This window comes from Typopeltis vanoorti, chromosome 3, assembly GCF_054136105.1.
Source record: "Typopeltis vanoorti isolate ZY-2024b chromosome 3, IOZ_Tvanoo_1.0, whole genome shotgun sequence".
NCBI classification, from domain to species: domain Eukaryota; kingdom Metazoa; phylum Arthropoda; class Arachnida; order Uropygi; family Thelyphonidae; genus Typopeltis; species Typopeltis vanoorti.
In genome coordinates, this window is record NC_143551.1 from 121,539,554 (window position 1) to 121,561,709 (window position 22,156).

The following is a 22,156-nucleotide window of genomic DNA, read 5'->3' on the forward strand; positions in this document are numbered from 1 at the left end:
TTATTGTTCCAGAAATGATATGCATTGTCTGTTAAAGGAGAGGGTTCTGTCTAGGGTTATGCCCAGATATTTTGGTTTAAAATTGTATGGTAGTATGCTCCATTTAGTGGCACTCTTTCAGTCTGGATAGTGCCCAGAATAAGATGCCACTTCTCGAAGAATGGTTTAGCTCTTCTAGATCACTAGTTAGTATGTGTGCTCTATAGTACAGAAGTTCTGGTGTTGGGATGTGATGCATAGAGCATCAGCATATGAAAATTTTCGAGATGTTGTCCTTGGAATGTCAAAAATATGCAAATTGAATAGAAGAGGGGCCAGAACTGACCCTAATGGAGTTCATTATTATGTGTTCTTTGGCTTACTCATATATCTATAACTACCTGTTGTTCTATTAGACAGAATAGTGTTGATCAGATGAGTCATTTTTTTACATTTCAGTATTTTAAGGAGCTTGTAGATCATGCTATTCCTCCATACTGTGTCATATGTAACTGTCACATCTATAAACACTGCACCAGTTTTTTTAAGGCATTTTTCAAAACCAGATTCTATATGAGTCATTAGGGCCAAACCTTGATCTTCACAGCTTCACCTGGCATGCCTTAAACCAGCCTGTTCATAAGGGAGAGCGTCAATAATAATGGTACTAATTCTATTGTATATTCTGTAATTCTGGTATAACTAAATCGTACTTACCGGGTGCGAAATTTAAGGATGTAAGTGAGAGTATTAGAGTGCAAAAACAGAGGGTGAAAGAATTAATAATTGTGGCGGGTACGAATGAATTGAAAGGTGATAAATTTTTTATGAGAGAGGACTTGAAAGTATTGTTAAAGGTAGCGAAAGAAAAGAGTGACAGAGTTAGAATGGTTAGTCTGTTGCTGTGGTATGACAGAGAGGAGTTTAGAAGGAGGGCCATAATCGCAAATGACATTATGCGCAGGTTATGCAGACGGTGTGGTGTGGAATGAGTTTGAAGGGCGAAAGGACTTATACAAGATGGATGGCCTGCATTTGAATGGACTTGGTGTGCGGAGACTGGAAAGAGTGTTGCTGAATGAAGTGAAAATGGATGTGCAAAACCAGGGAAACTAGAACTACCAAGGAGGGGGGGGGGAAGGATATGCAGACATCAGTGAGACAAATGAGTGTAAGAATGTATATAATGTACCCGAGCCAGCACTAAGGACAAAAAATGGGAATGGGTCATTTAGAATAACGCATCAATATAGGGGTGGGACTAAGGGACCACTGCATTTCATATATACTAATGCCAGGAGTATTAGGAACAAGAAGGAAGAATTTTTGGCCTTGATTGGCTCTTCCTGGCCACAGGTTATTGGCATTAGTGAAACATGGCTGATGGAAGATGATATAGTTAGTGGAATAGAATGTGTAGGTTATGGTGTGTTTAGGAGGGACAGAGAGAATAAAATGGGGGGAGGGGTATTATTGATGATAGCTGATGAACTGCAGCCAAGGAGAATTGAAGATGTATTACAGGATAGTGAAAGGAGCTCATTTGAGGCTATTTGGTGTGAGATTGAGACTGGCAGAATAAAATATACAGTTGGGTGCTGCTATAGACCAGGTGATGGAATAGATGGTGGAGATAGTATGCATAGAGAAATTGATGAAATGAGTGGAAGGAGGGTAATTATTATGGGGGATTTCAACTATGGTAACATTGATTGGAAGGAGGAGAGGACACATGTGAGGAAGGAAATGGATTTTATTCAATTATTAAGGGATAACTATCTGAGACAGCATGTAATTGAAAATACTAGGGGTGTGAGAGTGCTTGACCTGGTAATAGCATCTGAGAATTTGACTGTAATGAATATGACCATGTTGCCACCTATTGGTGAGAGTGATCATAAGGTCTTGACCTGGGAGGTGGCTAAAGGTGTGGAATTTTCGATTAAGACAGGGTATATGTGGAATTACCGTGCTGGCAAGTATGACAAGCTTAGGAGATTGCTTGGATCAGTGCCATGGCATGTACAACTGCAAGGGCTGGATGTCGATAGAGCATGAGAAGTGGTCAAGGAGCATTTACAGGAGGTTATGGCTGATTGTATACCTAGGGTCCGAATAGTAAAACAAGTAGGGGTTAAATGGATGAATAACACCATTAAGCTTGAGCTGCAAAAAAAGAAACAACTGTGGAGGGAATTTAAAGAAAGGGGTGACCTGCAGGCACACGAACGGTATAAAGTGCAGGCCAGAAAGGTAACGAGTGTGGTAAAAAAAAGCAAAAGCGGATTATGAAAGGAAACTAGCTATGCAAGCAAAAGAGAATCCCAAACAGTTCTTTCAATATGCTGCAAAAGAAACTAGCTATGCAAGCAAAAGAGAATCCCAAACAGTTATTTCAATATGCTGCAAAAGAAACTAGCTATGCAAGCAAAAGAGAATCCCAAACAGTTCTTTCATTATGCTGCAAGCAAGGAAAAAACTGTACACAGCAAAATGATTTTAAGGAATGACGATGGTAAGGAGGTCACTGAATCAGTCGATATAGTGGAGTTACTGAGCGCGCACTTTGCAAAAGCATATCATCCAGGTGGTGACATTGAAAAAATGAAGGAACCATTAGTTTATACAGGAATAGTGATGAATGAAGTGGAGGTGACTAGTCTATTACAGAACCTTAATGTGAACACATCTGTGGGATTGGATGGTATACCGGCACGGGTCTTGCGTGAAGCGGCTAAGGAATTATCAGTGCCCTTGACCATGTTGTTTAATCTGAGTCTCAGGTCTGGTTTAGTCCCGAAGGTGTGGAAAGAGGGGAAAATAGTTTCACTGCATAAAGGAGGATCCAAGACTACGGTTGCAAATTACCGACCGATCAGCATATCAGGAGTCGTTGTCAAGGTCTTGGAGAAAGTAGTCAAGGGAAAAATACAGGAATGGATTGATGAAAATGAGATACTGTACAGGGGACAGCATGGCTTTGTGAAGGGTAGATCATGCTTCAGTAACTTGCTCAAGTTTTATAACAAGGTGACGGCTGAACTGGATAAGGGAAATGGGTTTACAGTGATACTGCTGGACCTGGCAAAGGCATTTGACAGGATACCACATGGAATACTAATCCGTAAACTACAACATATGGGAATGGATATAGGGTTGGTGAGATGGATAGGTGGTTGGTTGATGGAGAGATATCAAAGAGTAGTTTATTCAGGAGTAGAGTCCAAAAGATGGCCTGTGACTAGTGGTGTGCCGCAGGGTTCTGTTCTTGGACCACTGCTGTTTAATCTGTTCATCAACGATATAGGGAAGGATCTAAGTGGAACAATTCATTTGTTCGCTGATGATGCAAAGCTGGGTAGGGCAATAGTGAATGCAGAAGATGTCAAAGTCTTGCAGTAGATAGATTGGAGTTCTGGGCTAAGGAGAATGGATGTCAGTTTAATGTGACAAAATGTAAGGTTATGCATTTTGGGGTGAAAAGATTAGCAGCAGTATACCACATTGGTGGAACTGTACTCCAAGAGATTGATGAGGCCAGGGACTTGGGAGTGTTGGTGGATAGGGAGATGAAGTTTTAGGGGGCACATTGCAAAAGTAGCTAAATCAGCTCATCAACTCACTTGGTTGTTGAAAAATACCTTGACGAGCAGAGACAAGCAAGTTATTGTACCTCTGTACTGAGCCTTGATAAGACCTCATCTCGACTACTGTGCCCAGATTTGGTCACCCCAGTTCCTTCTTGATTGGGAGGAGGTGGAGAGGATCCAGAGGCGAGTGACTAAGATGATAACAGGTCTATGGAATGAACCATATGAGAACAGGTTGAAGATTTGTGGGTTGCAGAAACTAGTTGATAGGCGGAAAAGGGGAGATATGATTGAGACATTCAAATTGCTAAAGGGATTCTATAGGATTAATTCAGAGGATATTTTTGGGATCAGGACTAGTGGTGGGAGAACTAGGGGGACACCTATGGAAGCTGGGCAAGAGTGTGGTTAGCATGGGTGTTAGAGCTGGGTTCTTTACTTTTAGAGTGGTAAATGAGTGGAATAAGCTGCCAGAGTCTGTTGTGGGTGCTATGACGGTGAACGAGTTCAAGGCAAGGTATGATAGATACTGTGAGAATGTAATCGCATAGTTCTGTGGACATGATGTTTAGGGCCTCCCTCGATGAGTCTAAGGACTCTTGGAGTCGCCTGAAATAATAATAATAATAATATTGTAAATAAGTCTTTATATTACCTTAAGACAGACACTAAGCAGTGCTATAAGTTTATCAGCAGGCTTTCCAGGTTTCAAGATGGCTATTATCTTTGATTTTTCTAAATTCTGCTGGTAATCTGCTGCTCTGTAGGGTATTAGAGAAGAATTTTGTTAGCTATACCATTATATTTGGTCCAGAGGTTTTAAAAATTCAGGATGAATATTATCAAATCCACGTGCTTTACCAGTTTTCATTCCCTGGAATGCAGCAAAAAGTTCTTTGGTAAATGGATTCGATAGATCGGTTGCTTCAGACCAACCTTCTTTAATTCTGATCAATTCCTTCCTGACTATTTTAGTGTGAGTTTTTTCTGATTTAGCTCTTGACAGATTAACTATTTAATTGCGATGCAGTTGGCCCTAACAGCAGCTTTCACTTGGGGGTGATTGGAATTACCACCCATCTTTTTAAGGGGACTCCATGCCTTCTTGCTTGAATGTTTAAAGTCAGCATTTGAATAGTGTCAATCCATTTGTTCTTTCTAGCTTCATTTAAGCTGTCAATAAGATCATCTGTGACATTTACATGTCTGCTGTTCAGAAAGTTTGTATTCAATACCAATGTTCTAGAGGAGGAAGATTTCAGTATCTGGATAATGTGTCGAACTGTGAATAATGGACATTGTGTCAAGTGATTTTTGGACTTTTCCAATGTTAGATTGGAATTTGATGTTCAAATAATCACTGCTTAAATCAACATTGGAACAGTTTTTACGTTTTTGGAGTTTGGAAAAATCAGATGTCATGTAACTCACTGTAATTATACGTTAATTGCATTGTTGAAAAATAGTTTACGTGATATAACTTTAAAGTTTAATGTAGCTAATGTGCTAATTAAGAGGGAGATGTTAAATCCCATTTTATTTTCCCTCTTAATTAAAAAATTCGCCGGTAAAATAGCCTTTCGGCTTATTATCTTTGTAGCTAATGTGCTTTAAAAGTTGCAAAGAGTTTTTGCTTAGTTATTAGGAAGTCATCAGTATATAATACCAATAACTCTTAAACCAAGTTTTTATTTTTATTTTAATCACTGAACTTGCAGTCATGAATTGTCATTACAAATGGGAAGTAGTTCCTGTAATGCTCCGAGGTGCATGCTTCAGTTGAAAAACACATGGCTTTGATTCAAGTTTATGGGAAAAATTTCTTCAAATAAAAGTGCTTTTTTTTTTTCAATGAAGATGAGTTAATCGGTTCTCATAATAGGGATGGTAGAGTAACATGTATTAAATCATACAAGACATTTGAAGCATATAATTGGACAAACAAGTGGCTTGAGTACAACGTGTTTGTTAGCATTAGTCTAAAGAATATGTGATCTAGGTCTTTTAGGAATGCACAATTCTCAGAATTAGGCGATAGAATATTAGAACCAGACCTGGGGAGGGGGGGAGATAATTAGGGACCTAGATACATCAATCGTATAAGATAGATAGGAAGATAAGATGGCTGGAAAACAACACCTCCTAACCCCACCCCATTTAATAACTCACTAATGTTCTGAGAACATTAAAAGTCTAAATTCAAAAATCAGAGTTGATTCTTACTATAGCACTCTCATAGGAACAACAAGAATAGTTTGCTATAATTGATAGCTGTTGTGAATTTCCTTCAGTGTAGCATTGAATTTATGGAGTATTCTTTGGCCAAAACATGTCAGTAGTTTGTTATATTATTATCATTGCACTGGCACCTTCGTGAAGTCCGAACATGCATTATAGGGAGGCCCACATTATCACAGTATCTGTTGTACCTCTCATTGACAAATAAAGTACTCACAACTGATTTAGGTGAACCCCATTCCATTCATTCACCACTTCCAAGTGAAAAATTGAGTCCTCATGCCCTTGCTAACCACCCTCTCAATTCCCTCTAGCCAAGTGTTGAAACATTTCTCCTGCATCAATCCTATAAGATCCTTTATGGATCTTATAGGATTGATGCAGGAGAAATATACCCCCCCCCCCCCCCCCGAGTGGTCTGTGGAATGTTTCGATCTATCCTCATAGGGAGGATAGATTAAAACATTCCACAGACCACTCGGCATCTTGGTCACTCACCTCTGGATTCTTTCTACCACCTTCTGATTCCCTAAGAAACCTAGGTGACCAGACCTGAGCACAATAATCAAGATGTGATCATATCAAAGCTTTATAAAGAGGAATAATAACCCCCTTATCTCTGCTTGCTAGTGTGTTCTTCAATTACCAAGTAATCCTGTGAGCTACCATGGTTACTTTAGCAGTATGCTCTCTCAATCTATTTTGAGAGACCCAAAAATGAGTAACCCAAATTGCATAACTTTACACATTAAATCGACAATTATTATATTTTACCTATACTGTTAGCCTATTCAAATCATCCATCAATCTCTCTCTACATAACCTTGATTAACTATTATTCTACCCAAATTTGTATCACCAGAAAACAACTGAATATCCCCCCCCTTCAAATTATTTCCTATATTATTTATGTACAAATTAAACAGCAGTGGTCCAAGCACAGAGCCCTATGGCACACCACTAGTTACCTGCTTTCATCTGCTCCTCCATTTACTACTTTTTGGTATCTGTCCATCAGCCACCCTTTTATCCATCTCCATTTGTTGCAGTTTGCATAATAGAGTTCCATGTGGTATCCTGTCAAATGCCTTTGCAAAATCCAGCAGTATCATGATGTAGCCATTCCCTTTATTCAACTCAGCTGTCACCCATTATAAAGTGTTAATAGATTGATAAGGCCAGACCTATCCCTCATAAAACTATGCTGCCCCCTCATAGAGTATCATATTCTTATCCACCCATTCCTGAATTCTCTTTTTGACAAACTTTCCCATTACTTTTACCACCACTTCTGAAATACTGATTTGTCTATAATTTGCTACCACAGATTTAGATCCTTCTTTATGCAAGGAATTATTTTGCTCTCATTCCACTGTCTTGGAACTTTGCCAGAGCTGAGACTTAAATTAAACAGCCTAGTCAAAAGGAATCCCAGTTCCCCTGCACATTATCTTAAAATGAGAGCTAATATCCCATCCAATCCCACAGTTGTATTTGCAGTCAGATTCTGCAATATCCTAAGTACCTCCAATTCATGAACCTTTGTCTCATATCAGTCCCTGTCACCTCTATCATAACCATATCTTCACTTGGATAATATAACCTTGCAAAATGGTCGCTTAGTACCTCAACAATTTTGTCTGCTTCTGTTACCATTCTGCCATCTGCATTCATTAAAGTTATCCTTCCTTAGTCATTCTTTCTCCTACTTGCCACAAAACAAAAAGTCTATTTGGAATTTCCTTTCATGTTTTCAGCTAATTTTTTCTCATAATCTGATTTTGTCTTCCTTACCATCTGGTCACCTTTCAACTTATATATACCCTCCAAAACATTTTCTTTTTTTGCAGCTCATGCTTAATGATGCTATTCATCCATCTAATTCCTATCCGATTTACCCTTCTGACCTTGGGTATATAGTGTGATATTGCTTCCTCCAGATATCCCTTGACAATCCCCCATGCACTGTGAACATCCTTCCCTTACAGATCTTTATGTCATGGTATTGCTTTAAGCTGCATCCCATGTGTATCATAATCATCTGCCTTATAGTTCCACATATACTTCTTAACTGGAATTTTCACATTTTGCTACCTCCCAAGTCAAGACCACATGATCACTTTCTCCAGCTGGAGGCAGTGTAGCCATCTTAGTTATGGACAGGTCTTCTGATCCTATAACAAGATCCAACACTCTCATATCCCAAGTCCCCTTGTTCACATTCAGGTAATTATCTCTCTGTGAGATAAATATAAACTCCATTTCCTTTCTGCTGTGTGATCTTCATCCTTCCAATTTATGTCCCCACTTGCACTTATTGTACTAATCTGCTGTTGCATATCTTCTACATCATCTCTGGCCTATAGTAGCAACCAATTTTATATTTTAACCTGTTAACCTCATTCTCACACCAGATTGATTCAAAAGAACTGCTATTTGTCTGCTTGACTCCTAATCTTGTCAGCTGCAATTCATCTGCTATCATCAGCAACATCCTCCCCTACACTGTCCTGTCTTGTCTACTCTATCCTCCCTGAAAATAGTAAATCCATTACATTCTATCCATGTAACTATGTCATCTGTTGTTAGCCTGGTCTCACTAAAATTTAAACAGCAGTGCAAGAACAGAGCCTTGCAGCACCAGTAATCATTTGTTCCTTCATTCTGCTCCTCCATGTAATATGTTTTGATATCTATCCATCAACCATCCTTGTATCTATCACCAGTTCGTATCCATTCTCATTGGTACCAATTTGGTGCAACAAAGTTCCATGTGGTATCTTGTGAAATGCCTTTGCAAAATCCAGCACTATTATTGCATAGCTATTCCCTTTATCCATCTCAGCTGTCACTTTATGTTATAAAAAGTGTAAATAGCTAAGGTGAGATGGACTCTTCACAAAGTCATGCTTTCTCCCTTCTTCTGCAATTCTTCCCATTCCTGAATTCTATCTTTTGAATAACTTTTCCAATATTTTTTACCACCATTCCTGAGATACTGACTGGTTTGTAATTTGCTACTGCAGTCTTAGAGTCAACTCTATGCAAAGGAATTATTTTGCTCTCCTTCCACTAACTTTACTAGGTTGTTTAATTTAAGTTAAACAGTCTTGTCATTGGCATTACCAGTTCCCTCATATATTCTTGTAAAATGCAAGCTTATATTTACCAGCTAATCCCACAGCCATATTCTGCAATATTATCCTAAGTACCTGCAGTGAATCAACTTCTTTTCTCACATCTGTTTCTGTCACAACAATGACTCACTTGGATGATATACATTTGCAAAGTGATCGCTCATAAGTCAACTATTTTGTTTCTTTGTGCCACCTCACTATGATCACACTTATTAAAGTTATTCTTCCATAGTCATTCTTCCTTTTGTTTGCCATATAGTGGAAGAATTCTTTTTCAATTCGAAAAGACCTGAGTTGAAAGCAGATATTTTCTCCTGGAAACTTGCACTTTTCAACTTGCATACAGGCAGATTAGTCAGCGAACATAGGTGTGTGTGAATGGTAGATTATATAGTGCATTAGTGAGCTGTATGCAGCAGTGTAACATAGGGTAGATGGTAGGTTGTGTAGTGTTGACAGCCAGTTTTGTAATGGAGATGATGTAGGGTTTATAGTGTAGAGTGCCTTCCTGTGATGAGTCCTTGGACTCCTTGGAGATGTTGTATAATAATTTGAATCCAAGAGAACTAAGCAGTAATGGGATCTGATAAGGATTATATTTATTTTTTATATAATTTTAATATTTTAGTATCCATTATAAATATTCTTATTTTATTACATTATTATAGACCATGATGCTTAATTGAATAGAGACTTTTCAGAGTAAAATGTGTGATTATCAGAATATATGATTATCAAGACAAACCTTACATGATCACACAGTGAGATTTGCCATTGTATTAAAGATGCATGTACATAGTGATTTGTTTATGTAATGATATATTAATAAATTTATGGTATAAAGACATTTTTCATTTCATTTCATTGCCGACTTGGTTGCCCGAGTGGTTGGAGTATTCGCTCTCCAGCCAAAAGGCTGTGGGTTCAAATCCTGCCATGGGCATGGATGTTTGCGATTGTCTGTGAAAGTACTAGTAGTGGTAGTCAGCGGTAGATGGCGTTGGTGTTAGATGATGAGGGTTGGTGGAGTAGTGAAACAAAGAGTTGTAGAGTAGATGCCCTCCCTCGATGAGTCTTTGGAATCCCTGGAGGTGTGATATAATAATAATAGTAATAATTTCTTGAAGAACAAACTCACAAAAATGCAAATATTTTACAATAACTACACTATAAGTAAACCTATTCACTTGGATTGTGTGATTCATTTTGTGAGATCTTACCAGAATATATTGATGACATATTCTCTAAGAGTTAAATTCTTCCATTTCTGTGACATCACTGAATAAAAATGAGTTTAAAACATGTTTTTATCTATTCAGTGTTCTCAATTCAAGAAAGTTCGGCTAATTGTAGGCTGTGCATAGCTGCTGTTACAGTGTGCACTTATATAACATGACATGTATATGTACATTGTACCATATTACATTGCATATACAATATACAGGGTGTTCGGGATAAATTTGACATATTTATAATTAATTATATTTTTCCGTAAGTTACATGTATTAACACACACTTCTCTTCATTTAAAAGTTTGGACCCTTCTTCATTCATATACAAGATGTCAGAAAGGATGGATAGCTGGAACCCACCTGAATCATGGAAGAGAATAACTTGTATCATGATGATTCGTGCCCGCCATCAAAATAAGGATATTACGACTGCTGCCCAATGCTCCCTGAATACAGTAAAAACAATCAGGCATGAACTAGAGACTTGCAATGGTGACTACGAGGATGTAGCAAGAAGAAAGATCCCTAGCAGACGATCTGATTGCGTTCGTACAGCAGAATTCCTCGCAAATCTGCAGGAACAGGTGTTGAAGAACCCTGGCATTGGAATTCGGGCTTTGTTCGTGGAGTTGCTAACTGTAGTCAAGCTCTGGATAACAAGGGTAGCCAATGGTAGGCCGTATGTATGGCAGCAGGATTCGGCCCCTTGCCACACCTCTGGGAAAAGTCAAAAATGGTTGTCTGAAAATTTCTACGACTTCACCAGTCCAAATGTTTGGCCTCCAAACTCCCCAGACCTTAACCCCATGGATTATTTTGTATGGGGCGCAGTTGAAAAAGACACCAATCGCACTTCCAGTAATACAAAAGCCCAGTTAATGGATAAAATTAAAACAGTTTTTGCGGCCCTTCCCAGGGAGACTGTAGCATCAGCTTGTTCGAGGTTCCGAAGCAGAATTGAAGCTGTGATCGATGCTAATGGTGGTTATTTTGAGTAAATCTTGTTGATAGTATTGTAATTAACTCTGCCTGTAATGTTTTTTTGTCAATTCATTAAATTTAATAGATACAAAGAAGATTTTCTTTTTCCTTACTAAACTGTCAAATTTATCCCGAACACCCTGTATATGTCTGTGTGTGAGAAACATCTTCAAGAAATAGCAAACTGGGAAAAAAAAGTTTAAAAAAATCTACTTAACTCTTGAAAGGAAATTTGGCTCATCTTGGGTATTGTTAAAAATCATAATATATGAATAAGTTTTTTGCATTAACTGGACAGATTTGTAATAGAAATATAAGAAACAGTTTGTGATTTTTATTTTTTATGTGTGGATAAGCACTGTATGCGAATCAGCATTATGCAATTAAACATTATGGTCTGTATTTACTTTATTACTTAATATCTTTGATTTCTTACAAAAAGCATAGAACAAGCTAATCTTCTTTGACAAGATATATCCAAAAGTTGTACAAGATATTCTAATTATCAAAAAAAGAACAGAAATTGGAATTTTAAATATGAAATGGCTTTATCTTCATTTATGAACAATGATTTCTCTAAAAATGGATTGGAACCATATATGTTTTAAGTTATGTTTTTCTCTTCTTTTCCAGAATAAATGCAAAATTAGTTATAATCAGAATAACAGATACAAAAAAATGTTCGTAAGGACTTCTGCTGTTTCCCAGGATCATATACCTGTTCTGGATCGTCATCCTATTCCTGTTTCAAGTGAAACACAAGTAAGCTTAATCTGTCTTTTTAATATTATTTTCCGTCATTTCATTTGATAGTGAAGTCTAGTCAAAAGGTTGACTAAACTGAAAACCACTGTTAGCTGAGATGAAAACTACTGTTTTTCTTTTGAGTTACTTCACAATGAAGTAGATATTCCTGATTTTTTATAAGGAATATTTAAAAATTATCTCGCTTTCTTTACAATGATGACCTGAAAGCTTTTTGGAATTTTGAGAATTTAATTTTACTCTTTCATAAGATTATATTTGAAAAACATTATTTAATGGTGTTATTGTTATCATCATTATTATCTGGGCCTCATCAGAGTCTGAAGAATCACCATGAGATACCTACATTAATCGTTATTTACTCAGTGCACCCTCTTTGCTGACAAAGCACTCGCAATTGCTTTTGACAAACTAAATAAAGACATTTTTCATTTTGTTTTTTGAAGAGAGAAACCCACAAAAATGCAGATACTTTACAGTAACTACAGAATCCATTTGTTACACTTGGATTGTGTAATTCATTTTGTGACAGCTTACTGGTCCAAGCCCTTGATAACAGTGATATGTTTTCTAAGAGTTAAGTCCTTCCATTTTTGTGATATCACTGAATAAAAATGAAATATTTAAAACATGTTTTAACTTATGTATTTGTTCTTGATTCAAGGAAGTGCAGATAACTGTAGGCTGCTGTTACTATTATGTGCACTTATGTAACATGAGAATATCATCATCATCAAATTCCTGACATGTATCCTCAAGGGGTGTACAGGGTATGATAGTACTACATAAAAAATTTACATCATTACTAACTTCCTATCTACAATTTTCCTCCAAATCAGTCTTACTTGTCAAGACTCCAACATTATCAGATCTTATATTTCTATCGTCTAAGGCACTTTGTACCGTATCAGTCCACCTATATCTTGGTCTTCCTCTAGGTCATTTTCCTGCCAACCTGGCAGAGAACACTTGTTTTTTTGCTAATCTTTCCTCGCCCATGCTGTTTAAGTGACCATACCACCTGAGATTAGCTCTGCAAACGCATTCCTGGATGCTGACAATGTCAAGTTCTTTTCTAATATCCTTGTTTTTAATATGATATTGCCGTTGATGCCATCTATTCACGCCTCTAATCTTTCTCAGGACTCTCATATCTGTGGTCTCTAGTCTTTGGTCAAGTGTTTTACTTCTGACCCAGCTCTTAGATCCATAAATTAAAACTGGTTTGAAAAATCTTGTATACAGCTAATTTAGTGTTCTGACTAATTTCTCTCTTATTCCATATGAATTTATTCAATTGACTTCCTACCATACCAGCTTTGTTGATTCTGTTGTCTATTTCCATATTTAATTTACCATCTTCACTAAAAATCGTGCCTATGTAGCTGAAATGTTTTACTTGTTCTACAGGTTCCCCGTTCGCAACACAGTTGACATTTTCAACGATTCTACCTATTTTCATTGTCTTTCTCTTTTTAATGCTGACCTTCATACCATATCTATTACAACAGTTATTCAATTTAGTCAGGAAATCTTGCTAACTTGTAGCTGATTTATTTGGAAGTATAACATCGTCCGCATAAAGCAAAGAGCTGACATTAACATCTCCAATTCTGATATCATGTTTAATACCACTTTCCTTCATAATGTGATCCATATAGATAATGAATAACAGAGGGGATAATGTACATCCTTGTCTCACACCAGTTTTAACATTAAACCATCTTCCTGTACTTTCTTCAATTCTAACTGCTGACTTACAACTCAAATTAAGACTGAGAGTGTTGCTTGATATAATACCCCATTGACACCATATAACTGTAGTGTTTTGAATAGCTTCTCTCTTGGCACCCTGTCATGTGCCTTTTCCAGATCGACAAAACTTAAATACAGATCTTTGTTATATTCCCATGCTTTCTCAACTATTTGTCGTAAAGTGAAGATCTGATCCTGACAACCTCTATTTGGTCTGAATCCAGCTTGTTCTTCACGAAGCTTTTCTTCCGCAATTCTTCTCAACCGTTTCTCAAGTATATTTGCATAGATCTTGCCAGGAACACTCAGTAGGGAGATACCTCTGAAATTCTCACATTCAGTTTTATTTCCCTTTTTATATATGGGTACTATGAGAGCTCTACTCCAATCATTGGGAATTCATCCCTCTGTCCAGGCTTTCTGAACTATGCAGCCACTGTAAAACCTTTATACCACCATACTTCAACATTTCTGGTCGAATATCATCTACTCCTGCTGCCTTTCCACATTTTAAGCCTTTGATGGCTTTTTCTACTTTAAGTGTGGATATGTATTCCTGACTGCATGCCTGGTCAATGTTTTTTTACCACTGTGTTGTCATCACTGCTTGTTTCATTTAGCAGTTTTTCAAAGTAATTACTCCATACTTCAAGGATATCTTTTTCTTCTGTTTTCATGTCACCTTTATCATCTCTGACTCCTTTTACAGCACTCTTTCCTCCATTTCTAAGCTTCTTCAATAACCTCCAAAATATCTTACCACCTTCTTGATATTTATTTTCTATATTCTTGCCAAAGTCCTCCCATGACTTTTGTTTAGCTAGTTTTACACAGTGTTTTGCTTTCTTAAATTTGTCTCTGTATTCTCTAAGAGCACAAGCTGACTTATTTGCCTCTTTAACTTCCTGTGTCCACCATCGAGTCCTGATTTTTCTATCCTTGCAGACAACCTCACCACATGCCTCTCTGGCTGAATCAATCAGGGTTTTCTTCAAGGCTTGCCACTGAATCTCCAAGATTTGATTCCTGTTCTCAAACTCTTTCATTTTTTCTTCAATAATCTTTGTGTATTTTAGTCTACAGTTCCATCTGAGAGCTGCTCAACTTTGATTCTCTTTAAAACTTTCATACATGTTATTCTTTTCAATATGAAATTCAATTTTATCCTGCTCAAGACTAAATAGTGATCACTTCCAATTTCAAATCCTCTGTACACTCTGGTGTCCTGCACCTGGGAGAAAACATCACTATCAACAATAACATAGTCAATGAGACTTTTCTTATTCCTTGCCTCTTCTCTCCATGTGGTTATTACTAACACCATGTGAACATGATGTTAGTAATAACCAGTCCATGTCCTGAGCAGAAATCCAAAAGGTATTTGCCATTATTATAACTTTGCTCTTTTCTCCAAATTTTCCCAAAATATTTTTGTATGTCTCACAATCATTTCCTACTCAGCTATTTAGATCCCCAACAAGGACCAACTTTTCCTTTTTTCATTGTGTCAGTTGCTTTTTCGAAAGCGTCAAAAATTCCTCCACTTCTACCTTAATAGAACCTTCTGTGGGACCATATGCACAAATAAGTCTCATTGTCCAGTTCCCCATTCTCATATTTGCCCACAATACTCTATTTGAGACTGACTGCCATTCAAGAAGATTAGCTTCGTATTTTGTGTTGAATACTATGGCTACTCCTTCTTTTCCTTGATTGTCATTGCCTGAATATAACATTTTGTATTTATTGCTCAGAAAGATCTCACCAGTTTTGGTCTTTTTTGTTTTAGTCAGCCCTATTATGTCGATCTGGTACTTATCTAATTCCTCAGCTAGCTCCATTTCTTTGCCATTCAGGCTTCTTATGTTGATAGTACCAATCTTTAACTGTGGTGATGTTGAGTTGTGGTGTGTTTTCAGATCTGTTCCAGTAGCTGACTTTTCGTTGTTCACCCTGGTTCCTTGGTTAAAACAATGGGGGCCTTGTTTAACCAGGCGACGCCCCAGCCGGCATGAAATTTTGTCATGTTGTACCATCATTTTCTATATTGGTTTAAGCCAATAGGAATACAATTTGGTCAGCTAAATCCCAAATTGTCAGCTTTATACAGCTAAATCCCAAATATACAGCTTTGACCCTTAAGCACCCCACATGAGAATATTGATATGTATATTGTATCATATTACATTGCATTTGTGTGTGTGTGTGTGTGTGTGTGTGTGTGTGTGTGTGTGTGTGTGTGTGTGTGTGTGTGTGTGTGTGTGGAAACAACTTCAAGAACCAACAAACTGAAAAATTTCTGAAAATTTGCAAAGTCAAATTACGGAAAAAACAGAAACATATATTAATTAAAAAAAAAAACTTAATTTATCCTTACAAAATGCATTAGAAAATGTCATCATCACCTTCAGTCTTCATAGGGATTGAAGAGACAAACCTGTCATCTTTTTAACCACCTTGGAATCCTCTGCACTACTTCCTCATCCCCAAGATGAGGGAGTAGTGCAGAAGATTCATCCCCACACATACACTATTGTGCACAAAATTGTGCACTGTAGTTTGGGTGTGGGCTTATCCAAGCCTTACAAAGAAGGATAAAAACCTCCCTTTCTCTATATCATTAGTGTATGTTCTTCACATCCAAGTGATCTATTGAGCAGTTTTTGCAATATGCCCTCCAAAATTCAGCTCCCTGTGCATCATTACCTTAAATCCAAGATGGATCAGGAATTTGAAGAACATGTAACAACAGTAAAAGATAAATCATTATATTAAGCATTAATTAGCAATTAATGTGTAATTAAATAATTGTATCTTTTACTGTGGTTATGCATTCTTCAAATTATGTATATCATCCAAGTTTGTTTATGTCATAAGATGAGTATTTATCTATCTGTTGATGTATAAAAAAAGATACTAATATAATTTTATACTGAAGATAGTAATAATTTATCATTAATAATTGGTTTTATAGCCTTGATTCATCTCTTTATAAGTAGTTCAATTTCTACTTAATACCAGGCTCTAGTTCTTAGAAGTAAAAAAATATTCAATACTGTTTATCAACTTCCTCAATGTCAGCGCAGGAAGTGAGCTACAAATTGGAACAAGTAATAATTTGATACCACCAGGTATAGATTGTATTCTGAGTGCTATCTCCAGCTTCTTGATTTTTCTTGTGTTCAAACTGCTATGTTTGGAGGATCGCTTCTTTTCATTTGATTGATCTCTGATTAGCACTCACTCACATTGTTGACGTGAGGCCCAATGAATCAGTGTTTTAATAATTCCAGCTTTTTGACTTGGATGGTGATGAGATTCAGCATGGATATAATGGCCTGTATGAGTCTTCTTCCTAAAAACAGAGAAATGTATGCTACCATCTAGTTGGTGAAGAATTAAAAGATCTAAAAAGCTAACTATTTATTTACTTCTTCCTCTAGGGTGAATTTGATCCTTGGATGAAGTTCATTTAATTTAGAGAGAAACTGTTGTAATTCATAAGATGAGCCATTCTTATGTCATCTACATATCTGAACCAATGAGTAGGTCTAGGTGAAATGTTGTCAAATATACGTTGTTCAAAGTGCTCCATAAAGAAATTTGGGATAGCAGGAGAAAGAGGATTGCCCATTGTTGTTCCTTCAATTTGTTGATACTTTGAACAACGTATTTTTATTTGAATGTACACCTAAGACTATGATGGGCTAAACAAGTTCTGTCATGATACTATACAGATTCTATTCATAAGATCTGTGAATAAAATTTGTGCAGTCATCCATTTCAGATCTATTAAGGAATTGACATTGAAATGCAATTCTTTAATGCAAGTGAATTCCTTACTATTCTTAGAGAATATGTGATTAATAGACTGAAAGGAATGATTAACAGACTTGTGGGAACTTATAAAATCTGTAAATAGAGGTTTTTCTTGAACTACTATTATGCATTATGGAAGATTTTAATCTCTCTTTCTCTCTCTCCATATGATCTCTATAGAACATGAGTTTGAATGCAGATATTCAATATAATCTCTTAGTGAAACATGTATTGTTAAAAGTATAGGAGTAACAGTTTGCATAAACTTGATTGAGTATTTGCTTTGGTTTATCTGTTCAGCACATTGCTTCTGAAAATGACAGATTTTTTAAATAATGTTGAAATGTATTACTTAAGCTGCCCAACTTATCAAAATAACTCAGGTGAAATGATTGTTTTACCCTTCTGATATTAGAAAGCAAGTTTAAATGTATATTTTATAAGATTGATGATTTATTTTATTACAGAACTAGACAGTCAAGATGTTATCATTATGATAATTAAATTCCTCATATGTACTCCCAGGGAGCGTATAGGATATTATGATACTATTACCTGATAAGTGTATATTATTACTAACTTCCTATTGACATTCTTCCTCAAATTAGTCTCTTCGATTTGTCAGATCTTATATTTTGAGCTTCTAAGGCACTTCTAACTGCATCAGTTCTCCTAGGTCTTGGTCTTCTTTTGAGTCTTTTCCTGTCATCCTTGTACTACATGTTTTTTTTTAAGTGACCACTTTAGATTAGCTCTGCTCACACACTACTGAATGTTAAAAGCATCAAGTTCCTTTCTAATAACTTAATTTTTGATATGATTCTACCATGGATGGCTACTGTTTACTCACTAATTTTTCTCAGAATTGTCATATTTGTGATCTCCACTTTAATCAACTGTTTTATATCTAACTCAGCTCTCAGATCCATAAGATTAAATTGGTTTGAACATTGTCTTATATACAGTTTAGTGTTTGATTAATATCTTTTGAATTTATTTGGCTCTCCACCATACCAGCTTTGCTTATTCTGTTGTCTGTTTCCATATTTTACCATCTTCACCAAAAACTTAGAACATTTTTTTATAAATCTATAGATGCCTAAATGTTTATAAAAAATGCATGCATTAGAAATTGAATGTCTGTGTGAAAGAAAAAGTGTAGTGGATTGGTGAGAGAGGTCATTAATCAACCTTATTGCTCTCTTTGTACCAAGTCAGGTATTTTTAGAATGAATATCATCTAAAATATGAGAACAGGTATAAGTGGTTGAGCAGATTTGTGATTTGTATGGAGTTAATAATTGTCTAGAGGTAAAGTAACAACTTGAGAGAAAACCTACTTTTTAGATGCTGAGGGGCAGTATTTGTAATATGTTTATGCCAAAAAAGATTGGAGGGGTCAGTTCTCCTAAGAAGAGAAATCTCACCTTGTCCCAAGATTTGAGTATTGTTGAAAGTAACAAGATAAAAAAATGGATTTTTTTTTTTTGTTGTTGTTGTTGTTGCTGTGTGTTGCCAGAAATATGATGGGTTTGAGTTTTACTAGCATTGAAATTAGCAAGGTTATTAGAACTCCATTGAAGAATGGTTTGAAGATCAGAATTTTGTGTTGCAGAAGATGATATTTTGGAATTGTTGATTTACATAGTGCATGGTTTGTCAGACAAGAAAGAGGAGTGCAATGTAACTGCATCAGTAAAACTGCTGATTGGATTTATACTCAAATGGAGGTCATCGATATTAACCTGCAGTGGAGAGGATTTTGCTTAGCAGTTGCTGTTAGTGTTAGTTAGAAAATAAATAATTTTTTCTGTAATAATTAAAATTACATTTTGATAATCTGTAGAAGGATTATCAAGTTTTTCTTTGTTTTTTAAAATGTGTGATTGTGTGAATTGTTTAGAATCGTATAATGTTTGAACATGGCACCAATTTGAAACAGAATGATGTTTGCCAGGGCATAATTGTTTGCAAAATTTACCATGAGGGATTTTGTTAGATACAATGTGTATGTAGGGGGGGAGGGAGAAGAACAGGAGAGAGAGAGAGAGAGATTCATTATTGAAAGTGAAAGGTTTGCAGATGGAAATCAGTGGAAAAAATCAGAAATCATAGGAAAGAACTTGACATTGTTAGCATTCAGGAATGTGTTAGCAAAGTTAATTTCAGGTATGGCCAGTTAAACAGAATGGAAGAGGAAAGATAAGCTAAACAAGTGTTCTTTGCCAGGATGACAGGTAAAAGACCCAGAGGAAGACCAAGATGTAGTCCAGCAAAAAATTGATACAGTAAAAAGTGCCCTAGAAGGGAGAAATATAAGACTGATAATATTAGTCTGAGGTGCTCTAGGAGAGCTGCCTAGTCGCAATCATCCAATTTCTTCATATTCACTGTCTTCTCCAACTACTGAAATAAAGTCACCCATTATAATTAAATTATCTTTAACTGATTTTATTAGTTCCTCTATTTGTTCATATGCCTCTTCAGTTTCATGATTTTCTAAATTAAAATTAATTGTTTGCATATACACTGCTTGGAAAGAAGTTAGCAGACACCCCCCATGGGTAGGATACATCATGTCATGTGACAAGTCACATGCTTATAGCCAGTATAAATTGGAGGAATATGATGATGCTCCCAAGTCAATGCAACTGTTTCCAATCATAATGACTGTGAATAGGGAACTGATGAAGTTTGAAAAAAGCATTTTGATAGATGCTATGTTGCAGACCTGTCTGTTTGTCAAATTGTTGACAAACTGGGCCATCCCAGGTGAATAATCAGTGATACTGTACTGAGACAGAAGTGGAAAGTGTCAACTGCAAGTGCTACCCACAATGAATGACCCACTGCACCCACTGAATATTATCGAAGAGTGCTACGAAAGATAATATATAAAAACTGCCATTTGTTGGTCGACATATTGAATGCAGAATTCCAGTCATCGAGTGGAACATGAATCTGCATAAAATCATTCAGAACTGAAGCTCACATGGGTTTCCATGGTAAGACTGCAATATGCAAGTTCCACATTACCCGAACTAACATGCAGCGTCTTCTTCATTGGTACAAAGAGTGCACAATGGGACATGGAAGCTTGGAAAGCTGTGTTATGGGGCAATAAATGAGACTATACCTTCAGATCATTTTGCATCTACTGCAGAATGCTCTCAAAAATACCTAAGTTAAAAATAATAAGATTAAAAATTGGCTTGGAAAAATTAACTTTATTAAACCATTTCCAGTTATTACTCTTCAAGTATTTTAAAATAATAACAATTCTTCAAACAGCTTGCCTATAATGATTGATTTAATTTACCCCCAAATATATATATAACAAAATCTATTAAAAAATGATAAACATGAAATATTCTTATTAACATTCTTTTTGATTCATAAGGTTAAGCTGTGATCTACTCTAGATAATAATGGATAGGATGCAGAATTATCTCTTGTAAACAAAATGAAAGCAAACATAATATTTACTTTATGTATTTGTCATTATTATGTTAAGAAAATTAAAAATATACCCGAATAATTTAGGATAAAGATGGCCTTTTAAAAATTATGCTTGTATTACCCATTTCCTGTAATGTACCCTGGAGAATGTGACAGTCATTCTACCTGATTAAATTTTCATGGTTGGCATTGCATGCATCATTTTTGTTTCTATTTTTTAATACAGTATAGAACAGATTTGGTCAGCATAAAAAAAGCTTACAGATGTTATTCCCCCCCCTTTTTTTTTTCGAAACAGATTTAAAAGACTCTTCTGCTTTAATATAATACAGTATGTCTGTTCAAATATATCTATTGACAAACATCAAACCTCCCCCCCCCCAAAAAAAAAGACTACCTCTGCCGCCAAAGTTACATCTCCATTCCACCCCAATAACACATTCAAGTCTTCCCTGCCACAATCATACATTTTGAAAGAAATTAAAAATAATTGGTTACATTAATAATTATTTTAATTTCAACACAAAATAGCAAATTACAGAGCATTACAAAAATAAGTAATTAAATAAGAAAACATTTTAATTTGTAAATATATGTTTCTATGACAGGAAACTGGTCAGTTGTTGAAGAATTGCAAAGCTTGAGATTTTCTCATTCATCTTCTCCTTAATGTTGATAGACTCAGTAGTTTATCACAGTCAAGTAAACTTGACTTCATATAAACATTGGTAATGCTGTCATAAGAAGGTTAATTCTATCTCTGTAATCTGCAACATATTTTTCAGTTGCATGCATTCTTTGATTGGTTTGCATGTTCTGCAGGATGGAAAACCCAACTTTTCTGGAGAAAAAACTGCAGATAACTGGATAATTTGTACAATGGTATACTGTTTGCACTTGAGAAATTAGATTTTACCCATTGTTAACTGCCTTCACATAATATAACTTCTTAATATATTGTGATTACATTAAGAATATTTTATATTGGTCCATCTGTAATGGGGAAAAAAATATTGCATGATTCTTCTATTAGACAGCTTTAAACAGTTTATTTCACAGTTTACATTCTGTACCTTTTTTTATCCTCTTTTTTTTTTTTTTTTTTTTTTTTTTAATATTAAGTCAACACACAAGAACAGAAGCAGAGGGAATGAATACAGAGGATAAGAAATTGGTGCTTTCTATTTTGCCAAATGAACAT

At 36.0% G+C, this 22,156-nt stretch overlaps 1 protein-coding gene across 1 annotated transcript in view; it reads left to right on the forward strand.

The window, feature by feature from the left end:
- LOC150108525 (uncharacterized) overlaps positions 1-22,156 on the forward strand; it is a 190,126-nt gene that overhangs the window by 139,040 nt on the left and 28,930 nt on the right. The window contains exon 10 of the mRNA XM_090390479.1: positions 11,791-11,919. Within this exon, the coding sequence (XP_090246605.1) occupies positions 11,791-11,919 (129 nt within the window). The remainder of the gene's footprint in view (positions 1-11,790; positions 11,920-22,156) is intronic.